General features: G+C 46.0%; 1 protein-coding gene and 1 long non-coding RNA gene across 6 annotated transcripts in view; one reads left to right on the top strand and one right to left on the bottom strand.

Moving 5' to 3' along the window:
* The first annotated feature begins 7,827 nt into the window (after positions 1 to 7,827).
* On the top strand, positions 7,828 to 10,321 carry LOC119464944 (uncharacterized). The gene is made up of 2 exons (XR_005194668.2): positions 7,828 to 8,033; positions 10,091 to 10,321. It is a non-coding gene; the product is annotated as an uncharacterized LOC119464944 (long non-coding RNA).
* A 4,046-nt stretch (positions 10,322 to 14,367) lies between these two features.
* The window catches only part of LOC119464125 (rab-like protein 2A), a 411,477-nt gene continuing 398,866 nt past the window's right edge, over positions 14,368 to 26,978 (bottom strand). For 2 of the 5 annotated variants that reach the window (XM_049656352.1, XM_049656351.1), the window contains exons 3-8: positions 21,878 to 21,957; positions 21,564 to 21,643; positions 18,539 to 18,650; positions 16,982 to 17,079; positions 16,185 to 16,268; positions 14,368 to 14,641 (exon numbers count right to left, since the gene is read on the bottom strand). In XM_049656352.1, the coding sequence (XP_049512309.1) occupies positions 14,567 to 14,641; positions 16,185 to 16,268; positions 16,982 to 17,079; positions 18,539 to 18,650; positions 21,564 to 21,643; positions 21,878 to 21,957 (529 nt within the window). In that variant the 3' untranslated portion in view covers positions 14,368 to 14,566. Of the gene's footprint in view, positions 14,642 to 16,184; positions 16,269 to 16,981; positions 17,080 to 18,538; positions 18,651 to 21,563; positions 21,644 to 21,877; positions 21,958 to 22,075; positions 22,106 to 26,978 lie in introns of all 5 variants that reach the window. The other 3 variants (XM_049656353.1, XM_037724963.2, XM_049656350.1) reach the window with 2 other exon arrangements.

Genomic DNA, 26,978 nt, shown 5'->3' with positions numbered 1-26,978 from the left:
TTGTGCACCCAAGTCCACGATCTTCAATCTGACTGGCTATCTGGCGTCGAGGCTGTACAGCAAAAAAAAAAAAAAAAAATTGGTTGGTACTATCGAGCCAAGAACGCCACTGCTGTAGTACTAATGTACTTCTGCGCATTGCATTGCCCGGGAGCATTTTTACCGCAGGGTGGTTTGGGGCTTAGCATTTCACACACATTCATTCCAAGTCTTCACATGTGCTACACGTTGAACCTAAGAGAACTATTTGCAAAAGGAAATGCTCGACAACTTTTATTCAGTCGACTTCCAAATAATGTTACTTTTACATTGCCAGTAGTTGTGACGTCCTAAAAAAAAAGCAAATGTGCATTGCTCTAAAAACATATTTTAGAAAGCCTTTGTTTGTTTTTAAGGCCCAATAGCATCTACGCGCTTTTCGAGAGACGGCGACAGGTTTTGCCGTCATGGAGGGTGATTCATCGCTTGTCGCGTCGCCTGTTTTTTTTTTTTTTTTTTTTTTTTGCCAGCCTGATAATTTCACTTGAAGCGTGCAAGTCCACGTGGCGACTTTCACCGGAGACAGCATGATTGCGCAATATGGCATCGACCAGTCCGTCCTCACCCACTCGCTTCAATCTGAATTCGTTCTTGCGTGACAGCAAAAATAAATAGTAAAATCAGCTATTGCTTCGTCTCATCTCAAAGTGGGGCCAAAGTATCGGCGCTGTCTTGTCGCTATTATAGAGATCGCTTGTTTTTTGTGAGTGTTAGGCCTGAGACGCCACCATGAGCCACGGAAGTGTTGAGGTTTGATCACCATTTGGCGCCACACTGTTTACGCTGGCTGCAAAGAACGTTTTTCCATTGGCGATGAACAGCATGTACTAGATGTATTGCACCTTGGTTTAAACGTTGGCCTTATGGTGCGTTTGCAATTTCGTTACGTGCGTTCGATTGCCTTTGTTTGGACAAGAATGTAAATTTATCGCTACTTTATTCGGCGATGTCGCGTTCATGTGGTTGCTCCACGCCACGACGCGACAGGGTCTGCTTGTCGCTGTCGCTTGAGTATCGCGTGCGTGTGATTGCCGCTTTAGTGACCCCCTGCACACCAATGTTCCACCCATCAAACAGCTCAGTGTGTTGTGAAAGCCTCTGGATTAACTTCAAACGCCTGGGTGCATTTTCTATTTTATTTATTTATTCGCTATTTACAGCACACCTGCATCTTTTCATTTCGCGCCCATCAGAATGCTGCCGCTGCTGCAGGGAATCGCAGCCGGGACTTTGATGTCAGCAGTAGGACTCCGTTGAAGTTGAGCTAACGAGCGTTGTTTTTTTCTTTCGGCTATTCGAAGATTTTGATTGACGGTTGGTGTTCTGAACAGTCAGACGTTTGGCCGTGTCTTAGTAACAATCTACGAGCTGAGATAATGTCTATGAAAAGGGGTAGTTTTCTCCTGTAGATGTACAGTCGATATTCACTGGTATCGGGCCTGCCGCGTTTCATTCTGGAAAGTGCACAGAAATGTAACCCACCATGGTAGCCCAGTGGCAATGGCGTTGTGCTGGTGAGTTCAAGGCATCAGGGTGATTATAAACGCGCCGTCCAGAACCTGAGGTGCCAATGGCGGACACGCATACGTGGTGGTTTTACGCGGTCGGCGAACAAAGAAGAGGAAGATCAAGGCGGAATGTATCAACTGAATGAACAGTCTGGCGAAGGAAAGTCAAAGCCACGTGTTAGAACATGGCGACAGCGGGCGGTGTCGGCAAAAAGAACGACCACGTGACGAATGGCAATGGTGATTCCTACTACGATAACAGTACTGCCCCCCTCGCCAAGGCGTATGGTAGGCTTCGTAGACGGATGTCCTTCAGGTGGCTGCTTAAGATGGAACTCGTAACGGATAAGTGTGTTCAAGTGTCGACGAGAGTGGTGACAGTAACGCCATCGATTTGGATTTCAAGAGTGCTTTGGTCCTTGGGGGTAGCATCAGTATAAGATTTGTGGTCGACAAGGACACTGCAACTTGATCTGCATAAGCTGCACTATCTAGTTTTACGGCTGCAATCGTCCCTAGAATGCATGTGAAGAGCGGCGAAGCTGAGAATAACGGGATTGAGGGTGTTGAGGCAATGAGGACGGGGGGGAGGGGGGGGTGGAGGCTCGTGGGAGGCCGAATAGTGGTGTCTAGTAATTTCCAGTGTCTAATACCTGTGATGTTAGCCTGATAATAGGAGAACATAACTCTTTAGTTCATATACAGATGATCGCATTCACGGATTCATCTGTCTCTCTTGGTCTTTTTCTTGTGCCGGACGTCTGTCACGAAGACTGCTTCGAGATGTAAAAAAAATGTGAGATGCCAGTCGCTCGATAGAGTGGACTATTTTATTGCTCAAAATGCTGATTGATCGTCAAACCGCAGAGCAAGAGATTCACCACGCTGCAGTTGAATCTAATCTATATCGCATCGACCAAATGCCAAATAGGGTACATATGTGCAGTGCTTCAATTTAATCTAAAGTCATCTGGGGATAAGCAGAGTGAAACGTTGATAGAGAGCTTTAGCTTCGTGTTATAGATTCGACTCGTTAGGTCCTTCGCATATGCACGTTCCATGCCGTGGACTATCGAGGTGGCTAGAGCTAGCTCTTATGATCGCGTGGCATATGGCAGTGCAAAAATGGATCAGATCATCTGCTTAGGTCAGAATTCGCGCCTACTGCTTGCTCTCCGTTCTGGTAGCAAGGAATAAATGGTAACAACAGCCTTTGGCTAGCTTATTGTCACGCTGAAGACCGCAGCGGTGGCCTGGCGGTAGAGCATACCTCCGGTACCTCCCACATACGGCCGCCTCGTATGTGGGAGGTACCGAGTTCAAATCCCGGTTCCGCCGGGAACCTACCGGTTTTTTTCTAATGGGTGGAGATGTTCCCTGGCCTGGTGCTCGAATCTCGAGGTGGTTCACATCTCGAAAGAGGGCCCAATAGAGATTTCAGGAGTGGCCTCTGGGTGCCTCTTGTCCAACCACAGACGGCCTTGTAGACGAGCATCCGCCGCGGCTGTGGGAGGCAAGTGCTGCCGCCGGGTACCTACCGGTAAAATAGGTACAAGCGCGCTCCCGGCCTGGTGCTGGGCCATTATGGGACCTCAACGCTTGGAAAGAGGTGTTTGTCCTCAACCCGAGGACAAACATCACTTGTTTTCCGTGCTCACGAGTGTTTCGACCGGAATTCAAGGCGCAGGCTCCTTTCCCAAGCGGATCATCCTTGAAGGAAGCCGAACGCCAGGCCGGGGTACGATTGTACCCATTTGAACCAGTGGGTGCCCGGCAGTGGTGGGAATTGAACCCACAACTTCCCGCAGCCGAGGCGGGTGCTCTACCACTAGGCCACCAACACTCAATTGCTGCGAAATTCACACAAGTCTGCCTTCACCTGATTATCATAGTTAACGCCGAAAACATTGCTAATAAGTGCAGCTGTACCGGCAACGCTATCTGAATACTTGATTGTGAACGGCGCAATTGCGGGAAACGAAGAAACAACAACAAAAAAACGTATCTTGCGCCGGCCCTCTTGCCAACCAACTTTCCCAATGCTTTATTTAACCTTTCTTATGAAACAACAAAAAACACCCTTTGAGACACCCTTCGCAGGGACTGCTGGTAGCGTTCTTATTACACCGAAACTTTAAACAGATATCACGAAGTGACATATCATAAGATAGCTGAAAAAAAAGAGTACTCGCACACACTCGAAAACTTGTGCGAGTTACTTCACTTCAAAAGTTCCTTTAAAGCAAAACCAAATATTATGTTGAGGCCTGGAAACCGATTTCGGTATTGGCATCAACCTAGAAAATTGTTAATGACAAGCCACCGCGGTATCTTCTGTATGTTGTTGCTTGGGGCTGGTGCATATGTATTTCTTCCACAATAAATTTCGTAGTCATGACACTTTTACAACTTCACTTCTTTAGGCGTTTTGTTGCAAATTACTGCTTATTTTTATTTACTTTAATATGTTACGGGGCGGGGGGCATCGCTTGTAATCTTTACACAGTACCTAAACACGCCAAAATTTGTCTCGACCAATTCACTAAGATCTCCACTCTTTGCCATCAAATGTAATCGAAATTTGCTTGCCAACGGCATTACTCCTGCGTTTCACGAGCGTTTGATGAGAAGAATCAGAACTAAGCTTCGTATTAACACCGGAGCCTGTGTAGCACCTTGCAATAAACAGACAAATATCAAAGCAACAAACTGGAATGTGCAGCCTGCCGCATTTTTAGCTATTTTGCGAGAGCGTCCATCACGCGCCATTTTAGCGCCTTTAAGCGGCGATAATAAGAGATACCGCCAGAAGTACTCTCAAGTGCACTAAGCAGTGTCCTGTGCAAGAGTCGTCCAATACACCGAAGAAGAAGTAGTTTATTGATGTGAAAAAGTAGAGAGGTCGGCCGGAATATGGAGCATCTGGCCTGCTACTCTACGTAAGGGAAGGGGAGGAGGGGAATAAAGAGAGTCACAATGGGGGATGATAATGGGAGGAACTAGGTGAAAGGACACATTGCACCGTGGAATTGTAGCCGTGGAGTTCGCAGAGCGGACCCACTTGAAATTATTTCTCAGGATGACACCAGTTTCGAGATTATAATTCCCGAATTTTGCGGGAAAATGCATGGCGTTCCAGTCAATTTTGTGTTTCAATGCATAAAGCAACGTTTTGTTAAGAAATTAACTGGAATGCCAATGCCTTTCTCCGCAAAGTTTGGGAATTAATATCTTGAAAGTGCTGTCATCCCGATAATTCGTTCCAAGTGGATCCGCATTGCGAACTCCACGGCTACAATTTGTAAATTGCAATATGAGCTGTGAGGTAATTAGTTAAAAACGTAATTAGTGAATTTTTGGTAATTATTTGATTATGCATTTCAATTTCTTGTGCAAGTAATGTCCGCCTCTTAGAGTAGAGCAGCCCATGAACTAGAATTGTGCTATCTGCCACAGGCAGCCTTTAAGGAATTTTGAAAATGTTCGCTGAAACACCCTGTATATTTGTCCATATAAAGATTCCTGATAAAAAGGCCTCTCATACGGTGCAACTTTCTTAATGTGCGAGTTATCATATGAGGGCGTCAAATTCACGGCGCAGCAGTTTCAGACACTATGGACGCTATCTTGTACGCGTTCGAAAAGCCGACGTTCGGTTTCGCCTCACGTGATTGTCCAGGCCGCGATATTCAGTTTCGTCTCACGCGATTGTCCAGGCTGCGCCGATATGGCGGCCTAGGCCAATCTAGTTCCAATCACGTGAGGCGAAACCGAACGTCGGCTTTTCGAACGCGTACAAGATAGCCGCCTATTTGGGAAATTGCGTGCACATTACACTCCGTAGTGTTGTTTCTACCGTTATCTTAGTCACGTATCACACTGGCTTCACAGATGTGCTCGCGCGAGAATTCGAAGACCTGCCTTGAGTTTCGCGTTCACTGCTGGCCCTGCAATTAATAAATTATCAGAGCTCCACATTTCTCGCATCACATTCACATCAACGTTTCTTGAACGCATCGTAAGCTTCGTATGTGGTGCTTTAGGTAAACCTACTGATAGAAAATTATGGCCACCACCTATTCGTCAAAGTTGGGCTGTGATCTATGCTGAACTGCTAATTTTGCGTTCTCTTTACCAGTTCACTATGCGGCACCTTCTCTGTCGGCACTCACAATGATTAATGCTAGGCCTTCAAGCTGAGCGTTGTCGTTTACGAAGGTTCTCCGCGAGAACAGCAGACGGAAGCAAGAAAGAAGCGCAGCACAAGCGCTGTTATATGTTTCTCTGTTTTTGCGTGCCGTTTTGACGCAAATCTTTACCGATATAAATATCTAATAGCTTGACTGGTTGTTTTCAGCTTCGATGAGCATTGACATGTGAATTGTTTTATGCTGTACTACAATTTTTCTTCGGACCTTCTCTCCCTCCTTCACGCCTAATGTAGTGAAGGAACATGTTACGGCTTGCCGACCTACAGTCCTCCGTTTAGTAAACTTACCGCTCCTCAAACCGGTGCCTTCCGACATGCCCACTCCGCTTGCCAAACCAGGACAAAAATTGTAGCGCCGAAAGCAAATTAGCGTTCATAGGAAAAAAATGATTGCGGTCCATTCACCTTCACTCAAAGGAATGAAAGTATTAGTAGTTTTTAAAGGCAGTGTATAATCGAAATTCCGCTGTTTTGGATGGTAATCCTCCTCATGCTTCCGCTGCATCCTCCCCCTCCTCCACTGTCTTCCTCGCGCTCGCTTCGCTATCGCCGTCTTTCATCCCCCGCTGCGCTCCGCGTTCGCTCCTTCATCCTTCGCTGTGGTCGTTCGCTCGGTTAAGCCGAGGGACGCCGAAGCTCCAAGCAGGAATGGGCGAATAAGAGCTGCGCTTTAAAATGAAGCTGAACCGCCGAATCGTGCAATTTTCACACCCTTAGTAGATGCCCACGAGTGACGTCATTGCTTGCGCCTCACCGTTGGGCCAGCATCAAACGGGCATCCTTATGAAGCCGCAATTTCACTCACCTCATGCTTCTTCCATGGTGGGGTGCCAGTAGTGACGTCGCTCTCGGGCATCTACAAAGGGTGTGAAAACTGCCTTCTACGGCTGTTAAGTTTACGTGCCAAAACCACGATCTGATTATGAGGCACGCCGTAGTGCGGGACTCCAGAAAATTTCGACCACCTGGGGTTCTCTAACGTGCACCTAAATCTAAGTACACGGGTGGTTTCGCATTGCGCCCCCATCGAAATGCGGCCGCCGTGGCCGGGATTCGATCCCGCGACCTCGTGCTTAGCATACGCTGTAAAAATGAGCAGTGTCAAGTTTTTGCAGTTCTGTAAACGGCTATGAGCTTCTCGGTTGACGCACTTCGTCTTTGTTTGGGACGAGTTGCATGGTTCTTTAGTTTAAGTAGTAATGGGTCGAATTTTCATAATGACTTGTCCTAATTACTGCACCGAGTCGCTTCTAAATGTCTGTAAAGTGGTAAAAGCAATTTCGAAGAAATCATTTAAACATTGCATCTGTCCCATTTTGAAAGAACTTTAATCGCAATTCGTGAAACACATTAAAACCATTTGTATGTACTATGCGTAGTACTTACCGCATTGCTGCTTCTGCTGCATTTCGCTAAGGCGCCGAACCTCTGTCAAGCTGTGGTCACAGCTTTCTGTCGTGGCTCTAGACGCACCGCGGTGTCCCAGCGGCTATGACCTTACGCTGTTGAGCATGAGGTCAATGGTCAATTCCGGCCAAGGTCGCTTCATTCTGAAGGCGGCGGAATCCGAAAGCACTCGTGTATTGTGCATTGGGTACACGTTAGGGAATTGCAGGTGGTCAAAACAATGTATAGCCCCCACGGTGGCGTTCCTCATAATCGTAATCAGCAAAAAACCGCAAAATTTAATTTTTCAACCTCCGTGTATCAATAAAGCGAAGTTGAATAATGAAAAAAAAGAAGAAACGTAATAAGTGGCTTTGCTGCTTTCGTACCGTTTGCGTCCGCATTTTGCTGTCACATTATTCGGCGTGCCTTATGCGCTCTTGTAATTCGCCACTGAATATGTAGTGAAGTGCGCTTGTGGTTTTTTTGCTTCTATGAAGTGCTTTGGCTTCTCACGTGTCGTATCTACGTATGCCGTTTGGTCCCCCTTTTCTTGTCTGCGCATTCATCTCGCATGTCTCACAATTAGGGACGCTTCGTCATGGTCCAGTCATTGCACAGAGCCGCACGGATCTAAGCTAGAGTTGTGCAAACTGCGCATGCTCATCCTTCAGGTTATAAAAGCCACGCGGCCACATGAACTTGGCTACTTCGTTCCGATAACCCGCACAGTTCGTACACCATGCAGCGAATGAGGGCGAAGGTCAATAATTCCCGCGCTACCCGGAAGGCTGCGAGAGCAGAGGAGCGGCGAGCTGGTCCGTCGAGGCGTAGAAGGCACTGCGGTTCCAAGACTGCGATCTGGGTGACGCTTGGCGCATCCTTGCTGGGTAGGTTTACTCTCTTTAACCTAAAGCTGTAGCGGCTTGAAGAGTGCGAAAGTCATCTGTCGTAATGAAACCGCAGTTTTATTTGAATTAACATCTACGACAGTGTGGCAGTGGCATCGCTAATATTCTTGTCCCCTTGTACATTAACAGTGTGTTCATTCGGGCCGGTTCGTAAATCTTGTGAATGAGATTCACACATCGCGACACGGAAGAGCGCTCTGTCCTTTGACTGATTTGCTGTGTCCTCTCTCGCGCTGTTTAATGCTCTTCTTTACCTTGCTTTGTTGCGTTGTCTCCTGTAACTACAGCTGCAGCGGAAAGTGGCCGCCGATGACCGGAGCAGGAAAATTGCGGTACGCGGCGTTCTTGTTCCCGTGCCCACTGGTGGTTTCTAAGGTGCCACATGATTCATCTTTCACAGAGGGGGTTGCCTGGCACTCTCGTTTTCGGCGTGCTAAGGCCCAACAGCGTCGTGTGCCACAGTTTATCTGATCGGGTGATCGGTCACTTGTGCTAATGATTTTCCGCTGCAGCCGAACATTTAGTTTATTCAGTTACAAATTGTTCCGAGATAGATTGTGCAGAGCTGCTTAGCACTAGCCTGAAACAGAGAGATGTGCAAGTGGGGGCGCTTTGCATTCGAAACCGTGTCACTGTTTTTGTCTTAGCTGCGCTGCCGATGGTCGATATTGATAGCTTTCATGCGACGTCACGCACCCACCTTATCATCGTGTCGATGCACCAACATGGCGGCTACAATGACGTCAGTGCAAGCCATCTATAGATGATGTTGCTTGGTCAGAATTAAGTTCTGGAGATAATCGAAGAACTTTTCCCGATTTCCTCTAGAAGTAACACTTGCTGATAAAGCATCGCCAAGCAGTTTCGTGCGAGACGTTATTACAGGAAACTCGTGCTTGCAAAGCTGTAATTATGGACGTTTGATTAACCGGGGAATGATAACGATGCGTATTTCCCTACGCTTCGTCCTTGAGGATTTAAATAGCTTCGTGACATTGATAATTAAATATTTCATGGCCACCGCGTTATAAGCGCAACAGTTCACGATAACTGCGCAGATGTTTGCCTTGCTGAGCACAGAAATTTTCAAAAATATACAGCGTAATAAAAGCTTGGACATCGGACATGTCCACGTAGTAACAATACTGCTGATCATTACCTAAACGCAATGCGCAAGAATACCGTACAGTAATTTTTTTTCGGGGAAATTGTGCGCCCCGATTGCTTTTCCGCGTGCTGTTTATTCTGCGTTACATGCGCGTAGAGAGCGCTTGTTTTATCTCGTCTTATGCGTGGGCTGAAAAGTGGCATGAACGGCACGTTGTGGAGCAGTGCATATTTCCTCCCAGCAAAGGCAAGTCCCAGAGTAACAACGTTGACGACGGAGCACCGGGTGCTTCAATAAAGTCGCAAATTACTAAGCATGAGGAAAACGGCGCGTTGCAGTACTTTCTCTTGTAGACGCACAAGTATTCATGTTGCCTTTGCTATCGTCTCGGATACTATCGTCTCTGTGAAATAGACGACGACTGCAAGATCTTCGCGCAGCGTCCTATCAGAAGTGCTTCCTGCTCCAGATAGGCTCCGTTCCACCAGACGATGTGCAGTTACATGCCGGGCACATCCTCTGCCGCTTTTTTTTTTTTTTGTCCCGGTGTCATTACTTCGCTTGTCAGCCTTTCTTGTAACATACGGCCTCCAGTGTAATAGGCATTGCATGACCTGATCCAATCCACTTCTTCCGTTTGATCTCGGTTGTGGGACTTTGGCAGGGCGAGGGCAACAATGATTGGATGTTGAACTAAGGCACCCAAAGTGAAGCATATTATCTGTTCTTGTTGTTAGCTCATTAGCTGGTCGCCAGGTATTGGTGGCAATGGTATTACCGTGACACGGCCTTCATTCTTGTGAAGCCTGTCGCAACATATAATACTCATTCTGCCATGCGGTTGTGATGCACTTTATTTTAGGATAAAACTTCTCGTGGTGCCAAGGATTGGTGCTGATGCCTCAATGTGTCTGTTTCTTCCCCCCAGGTTTGATGACCATGCCCCTACGACTGTGCTATCATGTACTGATGGTGCCGTTCCGCATCTTCTCGTATGTGATGCAGACCATCGCGTCCATGATTCCCCTCTACCCCCGTTTTTGGTAGAACCAGTGGATTCATCACGGCACTGTTTCCAGATCCCGCTTTTCCTGTAAAAAAAAAAGACCTGGCGCCTAACAACCGAAGATATTCAGAGTGGCTATCGGACCTGCGGTCTTTTATCGCGCACCAATCACAAATTTTTTAACCTCGCAGCACACCAGCATCGCGTCACGCATTCAAGAAATCCTGTAGACCACATGAAGCAATAAAGGAAATTTCATGGGACATTTACAAGCGATAGCGTTTCTTGTCGTATTTCCACCGAAAATGGTTCCCGATTGGTTATCGGGCCTCAAAGCGTTATACCAACGTAAAATAGTGTTATTAATGAAAAAATACGATTTTTTTTTCTTATCGAACCAAGAACTCTACTACGATATGAGTTCTTTTGCACTGCTTAGCATCGCAGTGTTGCCCATACATTTTGCCAGGACGGTCGGATTATGGCTAAGTATTACGCACAAATCCATTGATAACACTGAAAAACGTAACTATAGCAAGGAAAAACATTCTGTGCTTTCATTTATAATCGCCGAATAAACTAAGAATTAACTTGGAAGTAATGCTAGCGCCGTAAGAACACAAATGTACTTTGCCTTTCTATACATTTTAGGGCTGAGTTTGCAACCCCCCAAAGCGTCAATGTATTTCCACAAAACTACATAGTGGGTTGTGAAGGGCTCTGAATTTCTCTTCGAACATCGGGGCTTCTTATCGTGCACTGAACTAAAGCACGCGTGCGTCTTTGCGTCCCTCAGCGATCATGATGCAGCTGCCGTGGCCTGGAATCGATGCCGAGACTTTTGTCAGCAGTGGTAGGCCACTGCGATTGCGCGGTGCGTTCTTTTTTTTTTTTTTTTTTTGGGGGGGGGGGGGGGGGGGCGACTCGACCATGCAGTGTAACGCCTGCTGTTTTGGACAGTCAGACGTTTGGTTGTGTAAGAATCTGCGGCTCGAGGTCACGTGTGTGAAAAGGAGCAGTTCCTTCTGCGCAGTTGACCAATTTCGCTGATATCGGGGTCACCGTATTTCATTCTGGCAAAAGTACGAAATTGTGACGTTCAGTGTACTTACCTTTCTTTTACGGTACTAGCCACGCAAGGGGCGGGTTGCTTCGGTAACTTCGACTTGCAGTTTAGAAAAGCACTGTAAAGAAGGCAGCTGGAAGTTCGCATCTAAATTCCTCACGCCACAAAGTGTGGTCTCTTAGGTCTGCGCTATGAATCGACCGGGGTCTTGGACAAAAATGGCTGGTTTAACAAGCGATGAAGACGGCGATGTTTCGGCCATTGAATTTTTTTGACATCGGTCCAGTGGTCCCCACAGCTCCCATTCAACGAGTGAAAACGTGAGTACATTGGTTATTTTTCGTATGTTCACAAGGTGTATTTGTGCCGTGCACTGTATCAAGAAAGAGGCTCATCTTGGTTCACGTCAAGTAACTCGAAAAACAAGGTTAGTGGAAAGTGGGAATATAAATCCGCGGCCGCTACCCTCTTCAAAACTATAGACTTATAATATCGTGAGCAATATAAAAGAGAACGGATAAACACGCGTCCGTTAGCATCAAAGGAAACCTAGTGGAGGCTATTGTCTAAAACACAGTGAAAAGAGAGGGGCTGTTAAGTTGACGGATGGCACTCCTGCCTTGCCTTGCTTCTACGGCGCGTCTGAATTATATTTGGCTCTGGATATTGGCAGGGACTGCCAATGCATTTGAGTATAGCAGTGCAAGTCGCTGATATGGCAATATCCACTGCCAGTGACGATGTTGGTGTGAGCGTAGACGAAAATGAGGGAGGGTATTGATCAGAAATGGCATCCCACCCAGAGAAAAAAAATGTTATGGCTGTGTTCTTTGACATAATTCGCCGTATCAGATGCCCAGATGGTGGCGGGAGCACTCCTGCAGGCTAAAATTTGCAAAGCGCCGCTATTCGGACTCGCGTTAATCGAACACTACACCTTCCCTTTCCAGTCGCTACTTTTTTTTGTCTTACTAAATTAGGTGACTACTGCTACAGGTTCCTTAGCTCATACTGCGCTTCAGTTTCACTTAGTAGATTGCGTGCGCCATGCGTAAAAATTTGTAATCGAGAATCGCACTGAGTGACCAATAAGTCCGTTTGAACAGTAGTACGCAAGAACCAATGCTAAGCGCCACGTAATTCACTCCTTTTTTTTTCTTAGGCTTGTCAAATGGGCCCGAAACAAATACCGACGCCATGCGTAGTTGTGTCAGCCAGATACGTCACCTTCTTTGATCGCGATAGCGTGTCGGAACTGAAAGCTAGTGACTGAGAACAGCGGCTACGTTCACAATGAAACTGTCACTCAGTGTCCTTTTTTGTTTTTTGCTTGATGGATGTATTTCGGTAAAACAATTTTGAGATGTAAAAAAATTAGGGATGTCACTCGCTCCCTGTGATGGCCTGTTGCTCAATATAGAGATCTTCCGATAATAAGTGTAGCAAGGGATGAACGATGGTACAATTCGATCTAAAATAAAGCATATCTGGATTGCGTCAAAGATTACGCAGTTGCAGATGAACAAAGCTTTTTTACCCGTAAAGATGAAATTAAAAGAACCAAAATTCAATATTCAAGGGACATTATAAAGAAATATAAACCCCCGTATTTCCGAATAATCCTCGACTCGATGCTTTGCCTTCGCTTCACCAATTAAACTGAGCAGAGCGACGCCCCTTGACTGGAAAATACGGTACACGTGTCAAAAAATTGCCGGGGATGATCGTGAAGCGCCGTGACCGCTTCTGCCAATGGGTGACACTGCAATCTACTTTCTAGAGTCGAGGTGGCACGTTGAAGGCAGGAACGTTATCGAATACTGAAGTATGTCAGCATAGCCAGTTCAAGATTATTTCAAAATACTATTCTCGGTTATCGCTTGGTAATATACGTTGACCATCACTAGAGAAACTTAACGTGTAAATTGTTCATAATTTGTATTTTGTGTTGGAACCCCAACGCCGGTGGGTCAATGTGACGTCCCGTTGTTGGGCCATTGTGACTCAATAAATGTTTTTTTGCACTTGCTTAGTTCAGGAATCTACGTTTTTTTTAGAATACAATGCTGCGTCTTTTTTAAAAAAATTATTCACTAGGCACGAGCACAACCCGTGCCGTCAAGGCGAGCTGATCAGGAAACGTCGGTATCGTTGAAGGGCAATTTACTAACGCTGCTCAAATTGTTATTTTTTTCGCTTTAGCATCTTTTAAAGTTATCCGCAGGGACCTTCCGAGTTAATCTCTCGTTTCTTTTTCTATTTCTGTTCCTAAGGCTGATGAATATTGTTTTACTCATGCTTAGGTAAAACTTTCATATGCCTTTACCGTACATAGCGCGTTTTTTATTACGTTATCCTTGCAGGGCAAACCTTTTGCTGAAAGATGTCGAATTGAGCATCAGCTCTCAGTTAAACGGAATTGTGTCAACACGGAAGGGCACAGCTAAGTGGTGCAACCTATTTAGGCAAAGCTTCGCCTTAGTGTAAAGCGAAAGGTCCGATAGCAATTATACGGACACAATGCTATTTCTGCCGTTCGTCGCCGTCGCCGTGACGAAAGTCCATACGATAAAATCGCCGTTGCTGCGAGTGTGCATTGATTGTTCGCCTTTGACACAGTAGGAGGAGGTTGGGGGGTTACGTTCTGCTCCGGCGGCTGCTGCTAGCGCAATCTTGAAAGGGATCTGCGATGCGGGCGAAGAGACGCGCCCACGCGGACCTCATCTTCAAAGCGATCTGCGATGGCGACGAAAGTGCATGCGCCGAGTGCCGGTAGCTTCGTATGCACTGCGCTTTCGACGTTTAGTTCGCGTTGAAGCGAGACGAGAGACAGCGCGAAGGTCATTTCACCCGCTGCTGCTGGCGCGCTTTATCACTCCAGCGTTTTCACAGCGAGTTTCCGTGGTCATCGAGCGAGATGTGTTCATGTTTACCTGTGCGCGCGTGACGCCATGCTTGTCTATTTAGTTAGTAAGCGAATGTTTACAACTTGATACGGCCAATTAAACTACTACCCTTGCTTTGTATAGCTCTCTACTAATTTGCTATCGCAATCGACGCTTCGCCTTTGGGGCAAAACTGCGACTTTTTTTCTTTCCAGTAATAACACGAGAGGCAGTTTAACACTTTTTACTTTTATTTACACAAATTTGTTCATGTAAGCATTCCCTATAAAAAGCTTGTTTAATAGAATCGAACTTTATTACTGTGCGAATTCTTATATATGTGCGTCAATTTCACAGCACCCCGGTTTCAGACAGTCTTGGGCAAATTGCATACACACAACCCAGGACGCTCCGCAGCATTATTTCTACCGTCATCTTCGTCGGGTCTTACACGGGCTTCACAGATGCGCTGCCGCCAGAAGTTGAAGACGTGTCTTCAGTTTCGCCTTCACTGCTGAAGCCCTGCAATAATCAGCGATAAGAGTTCAGGCACCGTGCAATATACAGTATCAACCACTCGTAAAGGTAAAATACTCTAGTAAAGCTAAATAATACTCGCTACAACATTTCTCAAACGTATCATTACTTTCTTTTTACATTGAGGGATGTGTGAGGTCTTAGATAAACCGGCACATTTTGCTGGAAACTTCGTGCAAAATTCAACAGTAATCAGTCCCGAATCGCCAATCTTGTGTTCCCTTCAACGGCGGACAGCACTGTGGTTTCCTCTGTATCGGCCCTTTATGCTGCTTACTGCTAGACTTCCAAGTTTAGGATGGTTTTAGCGAGGCTCCTGCGTGAGAAGAGCAGGCGAAATCTGAGTACGTAACAAGCGCTATACTCTGCGTTTCGCTGCTTTCGTGGGTCGCTCTCGCGCTAATCATCTCCCAACGAGAATGCACACCGACTTGCCTCACTTTTTTTTCTTCTTAGCATAAACATTGACGTCTACGTAGTTTAACGCATGTCACCGTATTCCTTTGACCCCCCCCCCCTCCCCCTCCCCGCTCATTATTCCCGCATTTAGGGGAAAATGTCACGCAGGCCGAGTCCTGCTTTCACTAAAGATACCGCTCCTCGAATCGTACCCTTCTGTCACTCCCACTGAGCTTGCCAAACCGAGAAAAAACTATAGCCATTAAAAGAAACGAACGCTATTAGAAATAAAGCAGTGTGGTTAAACTGGTTTCATTGAGAGTAATGATAGTAATTGTAGCTGTTGGTGGCATTATAACAAAAACGCTATCATTTAGCACGGCTATGTTTACTTGAAGCATCGTCTTATTTAAATACGCTTACAACTACAAAAGTAACGAGCATAGCGCGAGTTGAACTTAATTTTCGCCCTAGATACTTAACATATCATCAAGGAAAGCTCTCATAAGTATTTGAGTCAAACCTCTTCCATGGTGTTGCCACGCGTGCATAGTTATAATTGTTTTTCGTGACAGTTCTTCAATTGAGTTTTCAACTGTATTTCACAAGACGTGCTAGCTGTATTCTAAAGTTTGCGAGCGGTGTCCGAAATCGATAGCTCGACTGCTACGTATAATAAGATGGCACGGCCACTTGAATGGTGTTGTACTACGCTCCCCAAGCGTAGGGTAGCCAACCGGGCACGGTCCTTGGTTAACCTCCCTACCTTTCCCTTCTCGTTCTCTCTCTCTCTCTCTCTCTGTGAACTATGCGTGAGCAACAGCAATTATTTGAAACATATGGCGACGCACTCTACCAAAACGGCACCGACTTTACCTGTGCAAGGAGATAGGACGACGGCTGATTGTTGGGATGCAATGAAGTCGTCATCTTAACGTTGTTTTGATCTCTGGGTGCGAATTGCTCGAATAAAGAGATAAGTTCTGTATGTCTGGCCGAGTTTCTGCTTCTTCACCATGAGACCATGAACCGATTTTTTTTCGCAAGAATACCTTACGCCTTAGATAAGCAGGCGTCAATGTGTTTTTGAATTACTGTCTCTAGAGAGTTTGCATTCAGGTTCACATACCTCCAATTCTTGCAGTACTTGGTCGATGAAATCTGTGGGGTCCTTTCGGTACCTGTAAGCTGCCGAGATGGCATCTCGAAACATCTAGAGCAAAATAATGAGCCCTTTATACCAGCGCTCACAATGAGAATGCATGAGCAGGGCAGCAGAATCGAATAGAAAACATCGTAAATTAACAACAAAAACATAGGACGCAAAAAACTAAAGCAAAGTAAAGAATGACGTAGTTCTAAAGCTTCACCAAAACAATGTGATGTATGGCAGCGGTGGCTTACATTTCTTATGCTTCACTACGGAAACGCACAATACATTCTTGGAAAATTATTTATGCTTGCTTTCCTGCTTGTCAGTCATATGACAAAATATTTAAAGGGAGCCTCATCAGGTTTGGTCATTCAATGCAAGCACACGCAGTGAGGAACGTTGAGGGAGTATAAAGGGAGAGGAACATCGCTTGAGGAGTGCGCGAAGTCAATGCGAGAGAACGTCTGCTGTGGGGAAGGTAGTTGTTTCTTCATGGCGTAATCACGCAACATATCACTTCCTCCATAAAGCCTTAACTATCTCTCTGTTGATTTACTTGTATTTCTATTACGCATCCGCTATTGATACAACTTTTGAAGAATTATTCATAAAATGCTCTCCAGAAGGCGCTGTACAAATTATATCGTTTAACAGAAATTTCCTATAGGCCTGGTGGCGATGCCTTTTGAAGGCGCCGCATCAGATGAGGGACGATATATAAAAGCAACAAAATTGGATTATGCTTAGACGTTTCCGCAGGTTGTTGAGCTCACCTTTACAACGTTCGTGCCGTCAGACGCGGATACAAAGTAGAAAGGCATGCCGTTCTTCTTGCCGAAGTTGAAGCTCTTTTGCACGACAGTGCTATCAGCTGTAAGGGGACAAACACTGCTATGTGAAAGTGGGCCGTATACTACGATGCGACGAAAGAAGACACTATATATACTCACTATCTGATGTAATATCCTAATACACTGATATAATGGCACGAAGTGAGGCTGGCCGAAATGTATTAGGCACCTTTTTGTTTTCTAGTTGCTTTGTGTGACTGTAGAACGATTTGAGTGCGGCCTTCGTGCTCATGTGCCAAATTTCGTTGTTTGCACTTTGTGCTAAGTTGAGGCTGTGATGTAGTCGTTAGCTAATTCAGACGATTGTCAAAATATCTTGTTCTAGAGAGTCTTTACATTGATTCCATAAAGGGTTGTTCATATAAACACACAATTTTGACATGTACTTTTCAAGCCTCACTAATCATTTGTATCAGCGAACAATGGCTATGAGCATGTGTAACCAGGCAACGATACACGTGGACAGCTGCAGTTGGCTCATGGACAATGCGCTCTTGAAGGCACTACTCCAGTTCTCGCATGAAGAGAGCCTTAATGCTTTACTTAAATGCAAACATATGCCTCATGATAAAATTTTTAATAAAACAATAGTCTCGAATCATCGCATATCCCTAAAAGCATCGGCTCTTCGTACCTAATTTGAGTTGTATTATAATCTTTCCGATGACAGCCGTTTCAAGAGTTCGACAAACAAAACATTAAAGAGGCGCTGATTTCAAAGGCGCCTTGCAGAATTATTCACACTGAAGGCAATATTAGAGGGGCTTAAATTGCGACATATTCTTGCTGCTCGTTTTCAGCAGCATCAATCTGTATATCAAATATAGTTTCTTTCATTCATCCGTGATTCTACTTCTTCGCATTTCCGCAGTGCTGCCCATCTGTGACCAAATTATGGATCGATGGCTTTCGGGCTATCACTTTCAGTGGATGCTGATTGGCTAAGCTGATGGGCACCACGCCCTTAACTGCAACGAGGCGGCTTGCCTGTCGCACCAACGTGCAGAAGTAAAAGTATTACCGAAAATTTTCATCGGTGACTACGGCACGTTCTCTGTGATTGTTTGAGTGTACAACACCGAGTACTATGGTTACGGGGCTCCGTCCAACTTTGCATGAGCACAAACGCAACTGGCGCACTTTTTTGGAAACAGTAGTGCAGCGGCCGTGTTCTAAGTGCTGGCGTAGAGAGTTTATTTTAGCTAATCAATCAGTAATAAGTGTCCAGTGTTTGTATGAGTGTGCCATTTCGGCAGTGAATTTCGTCTGCGTCCTGAAGTACTGGACCTCGACTATACTCAGAAAAGCACCTTTTTGTATTTCAGAGGTTTGTTTCAATCCGCTGGCACATTTAACAGGGTAAAAAAAAGGCGTCAAATAGTTTGCGCTGTTCTACGCTCACAGGCGTAACAGCTGAGTATTCGTAACAGGCCTTTCAGTCTGGTGACGGGAAGAGAATGTAATTAATTAAGCGCTTACCATCAATTTTGTTGGCGACACAAAGACAAGGTATTGCAGGCCTGTTATCTCTAAGCTCCTTGTACCAGTTAGAGAGGTTCTTGTACGTGATCTTCCTTGTGACGTCGAAGACCTGTGAAGCACAATGAGAGAAAAGCTCGAGATTAGGGGGTTCCTAATGCCTTGCTTATCAAAAAACTTAAGTCAGCATTTATTTTGCTGGAGCCAAAGCTGCTTTTACATGCAAGCGTAACGCGAGCCTCTTGTGTACCTTAATCGAAAGCTCTCTAATGAATTCTTATTAGGCAAAACCACGAGACCAAAATTTCACATGGCGCGATTTCCAACGCGAAGCACTTAAGTGCGGAAAGAAAACAAGCCTTCGTTTGTCTCTTTCCGCACTTGGGTCTTTCGCGCCACAAATTTCGTCATGAACTAGACCAACTCGCTAAAAATCGCTGTTCTTAAAGGGGCCCCGAACCACTTTTAATCGTTGTCGGGAAATGCATTCGTAGTTGAAATAGACTATTTCAATAACACTTTGCTGTCAGGAGTTTTTCAATGCGTTCTGCAGAAGCGGAGTGTTAGACAATAAAATATCGTGTATTATTGCCTTCGTGGTGATCCCGCTCCTTCTTCAATGCCTTGCGCTACGAAGGCTACGGTGGAGTGGGGCGTGCCCTCAACGCTCCGTCTACTGGACGTTACCGTGGCTCCCAGTTCAAATTTGATTTTAGATATTCACGTAGACGCAACTGTTTCCAATTTTGGCGCCTACGACGCGCCAAACATGCTTGTCCTCAGCAAGCCGCAGAGCGCTCACAGCTCTAAAGCTCCACTTTAAGGCACCTTCTCACCTTCCTGTAGGACACGGGGCTGTTGTGTAACTTATGAATGCACCGCCTGGCTACCGCTGATAGCCAAGGGCTAAGTGAACGCCTCGACCTTTTCTCTATTCATGAGTCTTGATATCCCCAATCCCCTTCCTCAAGGCGCTAAGTCATGCTTCCTAAAGGATTGCAGAAAACAGCGCCTCTTCAACTTCACAATCACTCTCTCTAGCGGACTCGCCGAGGCACCCCGCGGCGCTCGCGGTATGTACGCTGCGTAGCAGAACACAGCTGCATGCAAGTGAAGTTAGTATGCGCAGCGTTTGCTTTGTACACGACAGGGCATGAGTCGCGCTCATATGCTCCAGTCTGGCCTGACCATGCTACGTGAGATGGACCGGCTTTGTTTTGCACCAGTTTTGGCGACGGATAGTAGCCACTTCCAGCTTGCGCATTTTGAAGCGCTGTCACAATGGCTTAATACAAAGCGAAGTCTAGCAAGACATATAGCCAGGAGCGGCCTGGAGTGAGCGCGTGCGGGCGTGCGTGTGTGTGGTCTGACCCTCCCTCGCGTGGTTCACGTGGTTTCGCGTGGTTCGAGGCTATAGTTGAGTATTTAAAACTAATAGAAACTTGCGAGGCCCGACGGTTACGACACCAATAAGGAGTCTGGCCAAAGTTTAGTCCCTACGCAGGCAGCCGAGCGTGATCAGACGATATTCGGCTTCTTCCGGAAGTACGCAATTTTGCTAGAAATTCGAAAGCACATTTTCGCTTACATCAGCCTCTTTATTAAACTGCGCCAATAAATATACACAGTAACCGTAGGAAGAAGCGCACTGATTCAAACATTTGTTCTCCATGTTCGGCACAAAAGTGGGATGCCGGCGACATTGAGAGCATCGGCCGATGTCACTGATGTTTTGTTCTTCATGAAAAACTGGCGAGAAAACGTTTTCACCAGACAGAAACCCGTGCCGTTAGAGTGAAAGGACGGGACAGATAACACCTGTGTGAATAAAGCCTACGCTTCAGGTACATCTAAGCAAAACTACGAATTTCGTCATAAGAATTGACATCAATCCGACAAGGTTATGATAAGATGCGAATTTCATTTTTTTTTCTCCAGCGGGAAAATGTAGGTCGCATCATATCGACTGAAAATCAGCTGCCGTAATTGTTTTATTTTGTTACCTGTCAGAACTTAGGTTATCTTTTTTTTTACTGCGAAAGTGCTCTATATTTATTTCTGATCCTGTACTTTAAATTAAGCTGCGAGAAATGAATTGTGGCAGTGGCGCCAGGAGTTCCAGGTAACCTTTATACAAAACTTTGCAGCCAAGTTAAAAATCGAAACGGTGACCTTGAAGCTAGCCTAATAGTGCCTGTTTCACCGTATGTCTTGTCTGCCGTTTCCGTATTCAGCATTTTGAAATATAATTGTCATTTTTGATATATGAGTGCTCCTTGTAATGACCTGTGGCATGTGGAGAGGAGGACTAAATAAAGTATCTCCGGCTTAATGCCTCGGATCAATTAGAAGCAGTGTGTCCACGCTGTGTGTCTCCTTAATGAAGTTTTTATGCCGTCCGCAGTGTTAGAAGAACGATTGAGTGTCGTAGTAAAATGTTTGTGGCATTCAAAAAGAAAACTGAACAATATTAGTTCCGGCGCAAGACACGAAAGAGATTACAGCCATCGTACCTGTCAGCTGAAATGAATTATCCCCCGAAGGTTAGAAGTTTCTCTTGCCGCCGTCACCATACACAAAAACTTATTCACCCCAAGAATCTGCAAAGGCTGGAACTGCTTCCCCGCCTGCATTGCTTCTAACGCTTGTTACGAAAATGTCATGTAAGCCACAAATGCACATATTAGTTCTTGCCTCTGCTTTTTCTAAATCTCTCAGGCGATTGAGAGTACGAAAACAAGCAAAAAGTAAATGAATAAACAAAGAAATATTCTCTTTAGGGGGTCGATGTCGCCATCCTTTGCCCTCTCAGAATTAGTAAGAACGTCTATGTGCCTGATACAGGGGCTGATGGCAGTGTTCTTACATATATCTTCTAAAAACATTTTATTTGATCAGTTATAAACTGCATCAGCTCGTGTATCAGTGGTGTATCCGTTAGGTGGTGTATCAGGTTCGCATTGCAAAATCCATCACAGTATCCACTCAGTTTGATATCACCAAAACTAACAGAACCTGACCTTACCAGAATACAAGCGTCCGCCTGGTGGTAATAGGAAGGGTGAAGAGTCTTGAACCTCTCTTGGCCGGCAGTGTCCCAGAAATCTGAAATGACATGCGGTGTTTTTTTCGATTGTGCAGAAAAACAGCCTGTCGACTATTTCCTGCTAGTAAAATGAGACTACGTACAGATACTGCATTCAGTGTCTCGAAAAACACACCGCGTAAGCCTAACAATACACATGGTCTTGATATTTCTTGTGCTACCTAAGGACCTGATGCTATTATGTTTTATCTAAATTTCGAGGACCCAATTTATGCTGCAATAGTGGCACTTACCTACTATAACAGGTTCACCATCAACTTTCGTCTTGTGTCGTAACAGTGTGAGTGCGTAGGTAGAAACTTGGTGAGGTTTGCTGAAAACGCAAGTGGTGGGATAAAGCAGTTAAGGACGAAAGAAAGAAGCTGAGCAGCGTTTATTGACCACACTGTTGAAGTGTTTGCTAGTGGGACAATGTTCACCAAAAAGGATACTAGGCGTCCAGTAGAAACCGTTCCACGAGCCTGCGTTGAGCAGAAAGAAAGCGGATTATATAGCTTATGATAGTTGTGATTGTAGTGAACTGAGCCACATAGCTAATTTACCTACGTGAATGGCATTTGCCGCAACAATACATTGAATATTTGAGCAAAAGCTGGACTAACGAGATGCAGTCTTGCTTTAGTATTACCAATTGCTATCAATTACTAAGAAATTGTGGTACAGGTTATAACTACTTCAAAAATAGTTAGTCATTACAATATTTTGAGGACACCTAAGTACTTCTTATCAGTTGGGAATAACAAAGCATTAATTTCTGATTGGACGCCACTGAGCAGTCCTGAACAGTCATGAACTCCTCGCGGGCAAGTGAGCGCGTTGAGACACTTGGCGTGTTTTGATTGGGCCTTACCGAGGCACAGTTAGAACGCAGGCGAGTGCTTGCGTGGCCAAGGAACGCGCGGATAACACAAGCAACCAGAGAACAGCGTCTGCACGCGGCAACGCGTCGCCTTATCTGCTCCGTCTAGGCGCGCTGGTGAAGTGGCGTCGCGGCAATGCCCCTCTCCTCTTCCGCGACACCTAGTGCGCTAGCAGAGCAGCAAGTATTCTTATTCGTCCACTCTGTTCCATCGAGGCGCGCTCGTGCCATGGTGTCGCAGCCAATGGGAATTTAGGTGCCGCTTCGCTGCTACAGACGACACCAGCATTTTCGCTCAATGGGCCATTTGATGCCTCGGCATCAAAATATTATTCTGCGTACGCTCCCGACGAAAAATAATTTAAATTCATGGGGTTTACTTACGAAACCCGCGATATGATTATGAGGCACACTGTACTGGCCGACTACAGAATGAATTTTGAACACCTGGTATTCTGTAACGTGCACCTAATGGACATGACACCGGCGTTCTTGCGTTTCGAGGCCATCAGAGTGAGGCCGCCATGGCCGGGATTTGATTCTGCGACCACGGACTCAGCAGTGCAATGCCAATACAATGACGCCACCACGGCGGGTGCTCCTAACATACCTTCCTAAAGGAGGCAAAAACGGTCGCAGTTTCACCATAAGGGCGAAATATTTAAAGCGATATAAAAGTAATACAATACGGCACGTAGTAAGCCTAGTAGGTTTGAGGAGCACTATAAATTATAGTAAACACCTCGTTACTAAATAAACTCGCGTGACGTCACACAGCTCACAAACACGCAATAGAAGACTTCCCTCAATTGGGCGTGAGCATTCGCGGTCACCACAATTGCGTGACGAGAATTGCCGGGGAGTGTGCGCGCTTCTATAAAGGCGAACGTTCCGTGCTCTAGCTCTCTTTACCATTGTTCCGAGACTTTGAAACTCAGCAGATCACGTGACCTCCAACGAGGCGAGTGAGAATATGCGTGCGTCAAAATACTAGCCATCTCTACCCACGCCTCCTAGATAGCACAGGGCCTGCGCCCTTCGATCTAGGATTACATGCTACCTCGCCCTTTTGTTCCAAGAAGCATTACGTCATAAAGTAGAATGCACGGGCCTGCTATCCACAGCAGATCCGTGACGTCAACCACTCGATGCGTGGGCCGCGTGTGAGCCGTCGCACCCACAACAGCACTGTAGTGGCGACGGCACGAACGCACTGAGGGCGTTCGTATGATTGCCATCGCAAAACAAGAAATCAGCGCTGAAGAAGTGTGGAAAATAAGCATCCTTTGTGCTCTATAGGGCGGATCAAAATTAACTTGCTGACATCATGTGCTTCGAGATTTTTCTTCCATTTGGATCTCTCGTGGTGTACGCCTTGTAAGAACTGCCAATATATTCACGCTTGCGATGCGTCGTATACTAGTATGAGGTGACTTGGAAGTATTAGTAGATATCAGTACGCTAAACCATATTATGCACCCGTTGCTAGGAACGAGTCATAACGCCACTGTCAAGGGTTTTTTCTATGATGATAATAACATAAACCTTATTGAAAAAAATAGAGCCGCCGATCTTGCGTATGTTGCCCTAAGTGGGTGGTTTCCTTAGTTCGGAATGCCATGGCCCTGAGCTGTCTGCCTTGCTCGATACACCAATCGTCGCTGGTCCTCTGGTCAGTGCTGGTCAGCAGGTCCTCCCGCTGCTCTTCAGGTGGCGATCGATTAGTTGACACCTCCGTGACTCCATTGCACACGCACACCATATGATAGAGAGAATTGGATACTCCGCGGGACTGACAGTTGTGTTCGTACAGTGTGGGATGTGTCTTGTGCAATAATGTGGCGTGGGGGAAGGAATTCGTTTGAAGTCTTCGTAGCTGCACGGCTTCCGCCCTGCTAATTGTGGGATGAGGTGGTGGGTATTTCCTTCTGTATAATCTGTAATGTCCTAGAATGTATATGTATCGTTTTGGGAGGGGCGTCACAGTACGATCGCCTCTCGGGGATGTCAGGTTGGTATGACCACGGGCTGCAGCATCAGCCGCTATGTTCCCCACAAGGAAATCGTGTCCAGGCGTCCCCACGATATGAATGTATGGTAGGTTGTGTAGCTTGAGTAGTATACTGCGTGCCACTGTGGACATACGGCCTTTCTGAAAACGTCTGCATGCTTTTTTGCAGCGCATGCAACAGCGCTGGTGTGTGTGTGTCTCCCTTCTTGTCTTCTTGTCGTGTTTTTTCGCGCTGTTTCCCTTTCGAGTCTGCATGCTGCTTGCGAGCCTATCAAAATTGTAATTTGTCCCTGACAGGTTGTGGCGAGCGAAATCGCCGACTCTTCTGTCGAGTCGATATCGCTGAGAATGAATGTTGCTGCAATATGCTCTTTTCGTATGAAATAGTGATTTATCTGTAAATATGTCTAGTATATTAGTCATTAAAATAGTAGAAAACGCCCAATATGCAAGTTTCTCGAGGCTACAAATGCTTGCTGGTACTAAGCAACTCCTATAACGTGCTAACAAGCGCCCAGCCTCCTACGCTAGTGGTTCCTGTTCGCAATCACCGAACGCCTTACTTTGTCATGTTCACATGTCGCCCTGAGTGGCCTTTACAAGTAGAAGGGCCTAAAACACGCACCCTACTGGATCTTGCCGTTGTGTGCGCGAGTTGGCCGACGTTGAGGAGGACTTAAAAAAATTAAGGTGCATTTACACTAAGTCGAGGAATAGAAGAACGAAAGATAACAGTAAGAAAATGACATCTATGGCCAGCAGCAAGTCGGACGCTGCGGTCCGCGGCAAGAAGAACGCCTCTTTCTTCTCGGTGTTAACGTGACTTATCACCCCTTCAGTCCGTCGGGGTAACGTCATTTTCATCCAGTCGTTGAGCCCGTACAGGTGTAGTCATGTTCATACAACCGTCGGGCCCGTGCAAGTGGCGTCATGTTCGGCCAATGGGGACACTCTGTACGGGCCCTATTCTGTAATGGCTGACCTCTGTTCGGCGTTGCCTTCCCGCCTGGAAGGCGCTAAGCAGGAGGGGACGGGTCATTCTTGAACGACGTTCCAATGCTGCCAGACAGCTTTTCCCGGGCCGAGGGTCAACCACCTCGAATCGTGCGGGGTTCCAGTTGCAATTTCGGGAAGCGTCACGCAGAGGGAGGAAAATGCTCCACGTGCAGACCACGAGGGTGGTATAGCATGGTCAACGCGCACCTGTGCACGGCCATTGCCGTGTGTTCGGCGAGTGGTTGCCTTCGAAAAACTTGACCGATGCTAGTTAGTAGTCCCTATCTTGAAGCCCTCCCCTAGCCGCGTATCGTTTTTTTTCTGGTTATTATTATTATGCTTCCGAAAGGTATCACGCGTCGTCTTGAATTTCACGCACGGCAAGCAGTTTTGCTTCCGGTAAAATAATGGAGCGAAATGATGCTTATTAATACGCCTTGACTGTATTGAAATGACGACGTCACAATTATTGGGCCATCAGACTCCCCATCACAGAAAATATAGTTGACTTGCAACAAAGTTCACCAAGTTTAATATTTTAGGTAAAAATTTTGGATACAGAACGCGTCAAGCGAGTCCTAATGTTGTGAATTGATTGACCCCGGTAACTAACTTTCTGCTGGCACACTGCTAATTTCCCGTGTCGTGCTGAAATAAGTGCCTCTACGGTCGATATTTGGCCAGGTTTGCTTAGCTCAGCGACGGAGCAGAAAACAAAAAAACAAAGCAAAAAACAAAACATGAAACTTGAGTGTTTGCGTGATTCCCAGCACCGAAACATAGAAAGCAGGTCGAGGAGTGCGTGATCATCGCAACGGTTTGTCTTCGCAACGCCACTTGAACAACCTGATATAGAGCGGATCGTTTATGCAGGGCGATAGGCCGCGACTCGTCCACCGAACGTGCTACTTCATTTTGGCGGCGAGATACATTGCCTATTGCCAGTGCCTTGTCAAACCTGACAACTTTCTTGCGCCTGTCGCATACCTCGATTTCTTATCTCTCCCTCACGCCGAGATAGATCGAACACATTTAACATTTATGACCACACATGATTTATCAACTTTCCCTGAGGAAACATCTGTCATAGAAAAAAAATGAGCCGTCCTCACCAGCCAGCTAGGAGGCGTGCCAATTTACCAGGGCAGAAACTGCGATCGATGAATTTGGCTCCGACGTGCATATCTGTAAATGTGATGCTGCAAAGTGTGGTGCCAGAAGCTGTTGAACAGAATGAATGTGAGCCAATCTTTTCGTGCTGGTCGAGCGCTTCTGTTCATCAGCTACTCAGTGGTAGAAAATTCTATAAATATCTGACAGCGATTAAGCATTTGAGAATTTTAAAGAAATCGAGACGGTAACAATTAGGGAGACGAGAAAGCTGGAAAGTAACTATAGCATTAAAAGGTCTGATATTGCTAGCAATCTTGGATGGAAGCCATTGAACTCGCGAAGAAACTCATTCGAA

This window comes from Dermacentor silvarum, chromosome 9 (assembly GCF_013339745.2).
Source record: "Dermacentor silvarum isolate Dsil-2018 chromosome 9, BIME_Dsil_1.4, whole genome shotgun sequence".
Classification (NCBI taxonomy): domain Eukaryota; kingdom Metazoa; phylum Arthropoda; class Arachnida; order Ixodida; family Ixodidae; genus Dermacentor; species Dermacentor silvarum.
The sequence above is the reverse complement of the archived record's forward strand: the minus strand, read 5'-3'. Positions and strand labels throughout refer to the sequence as shown.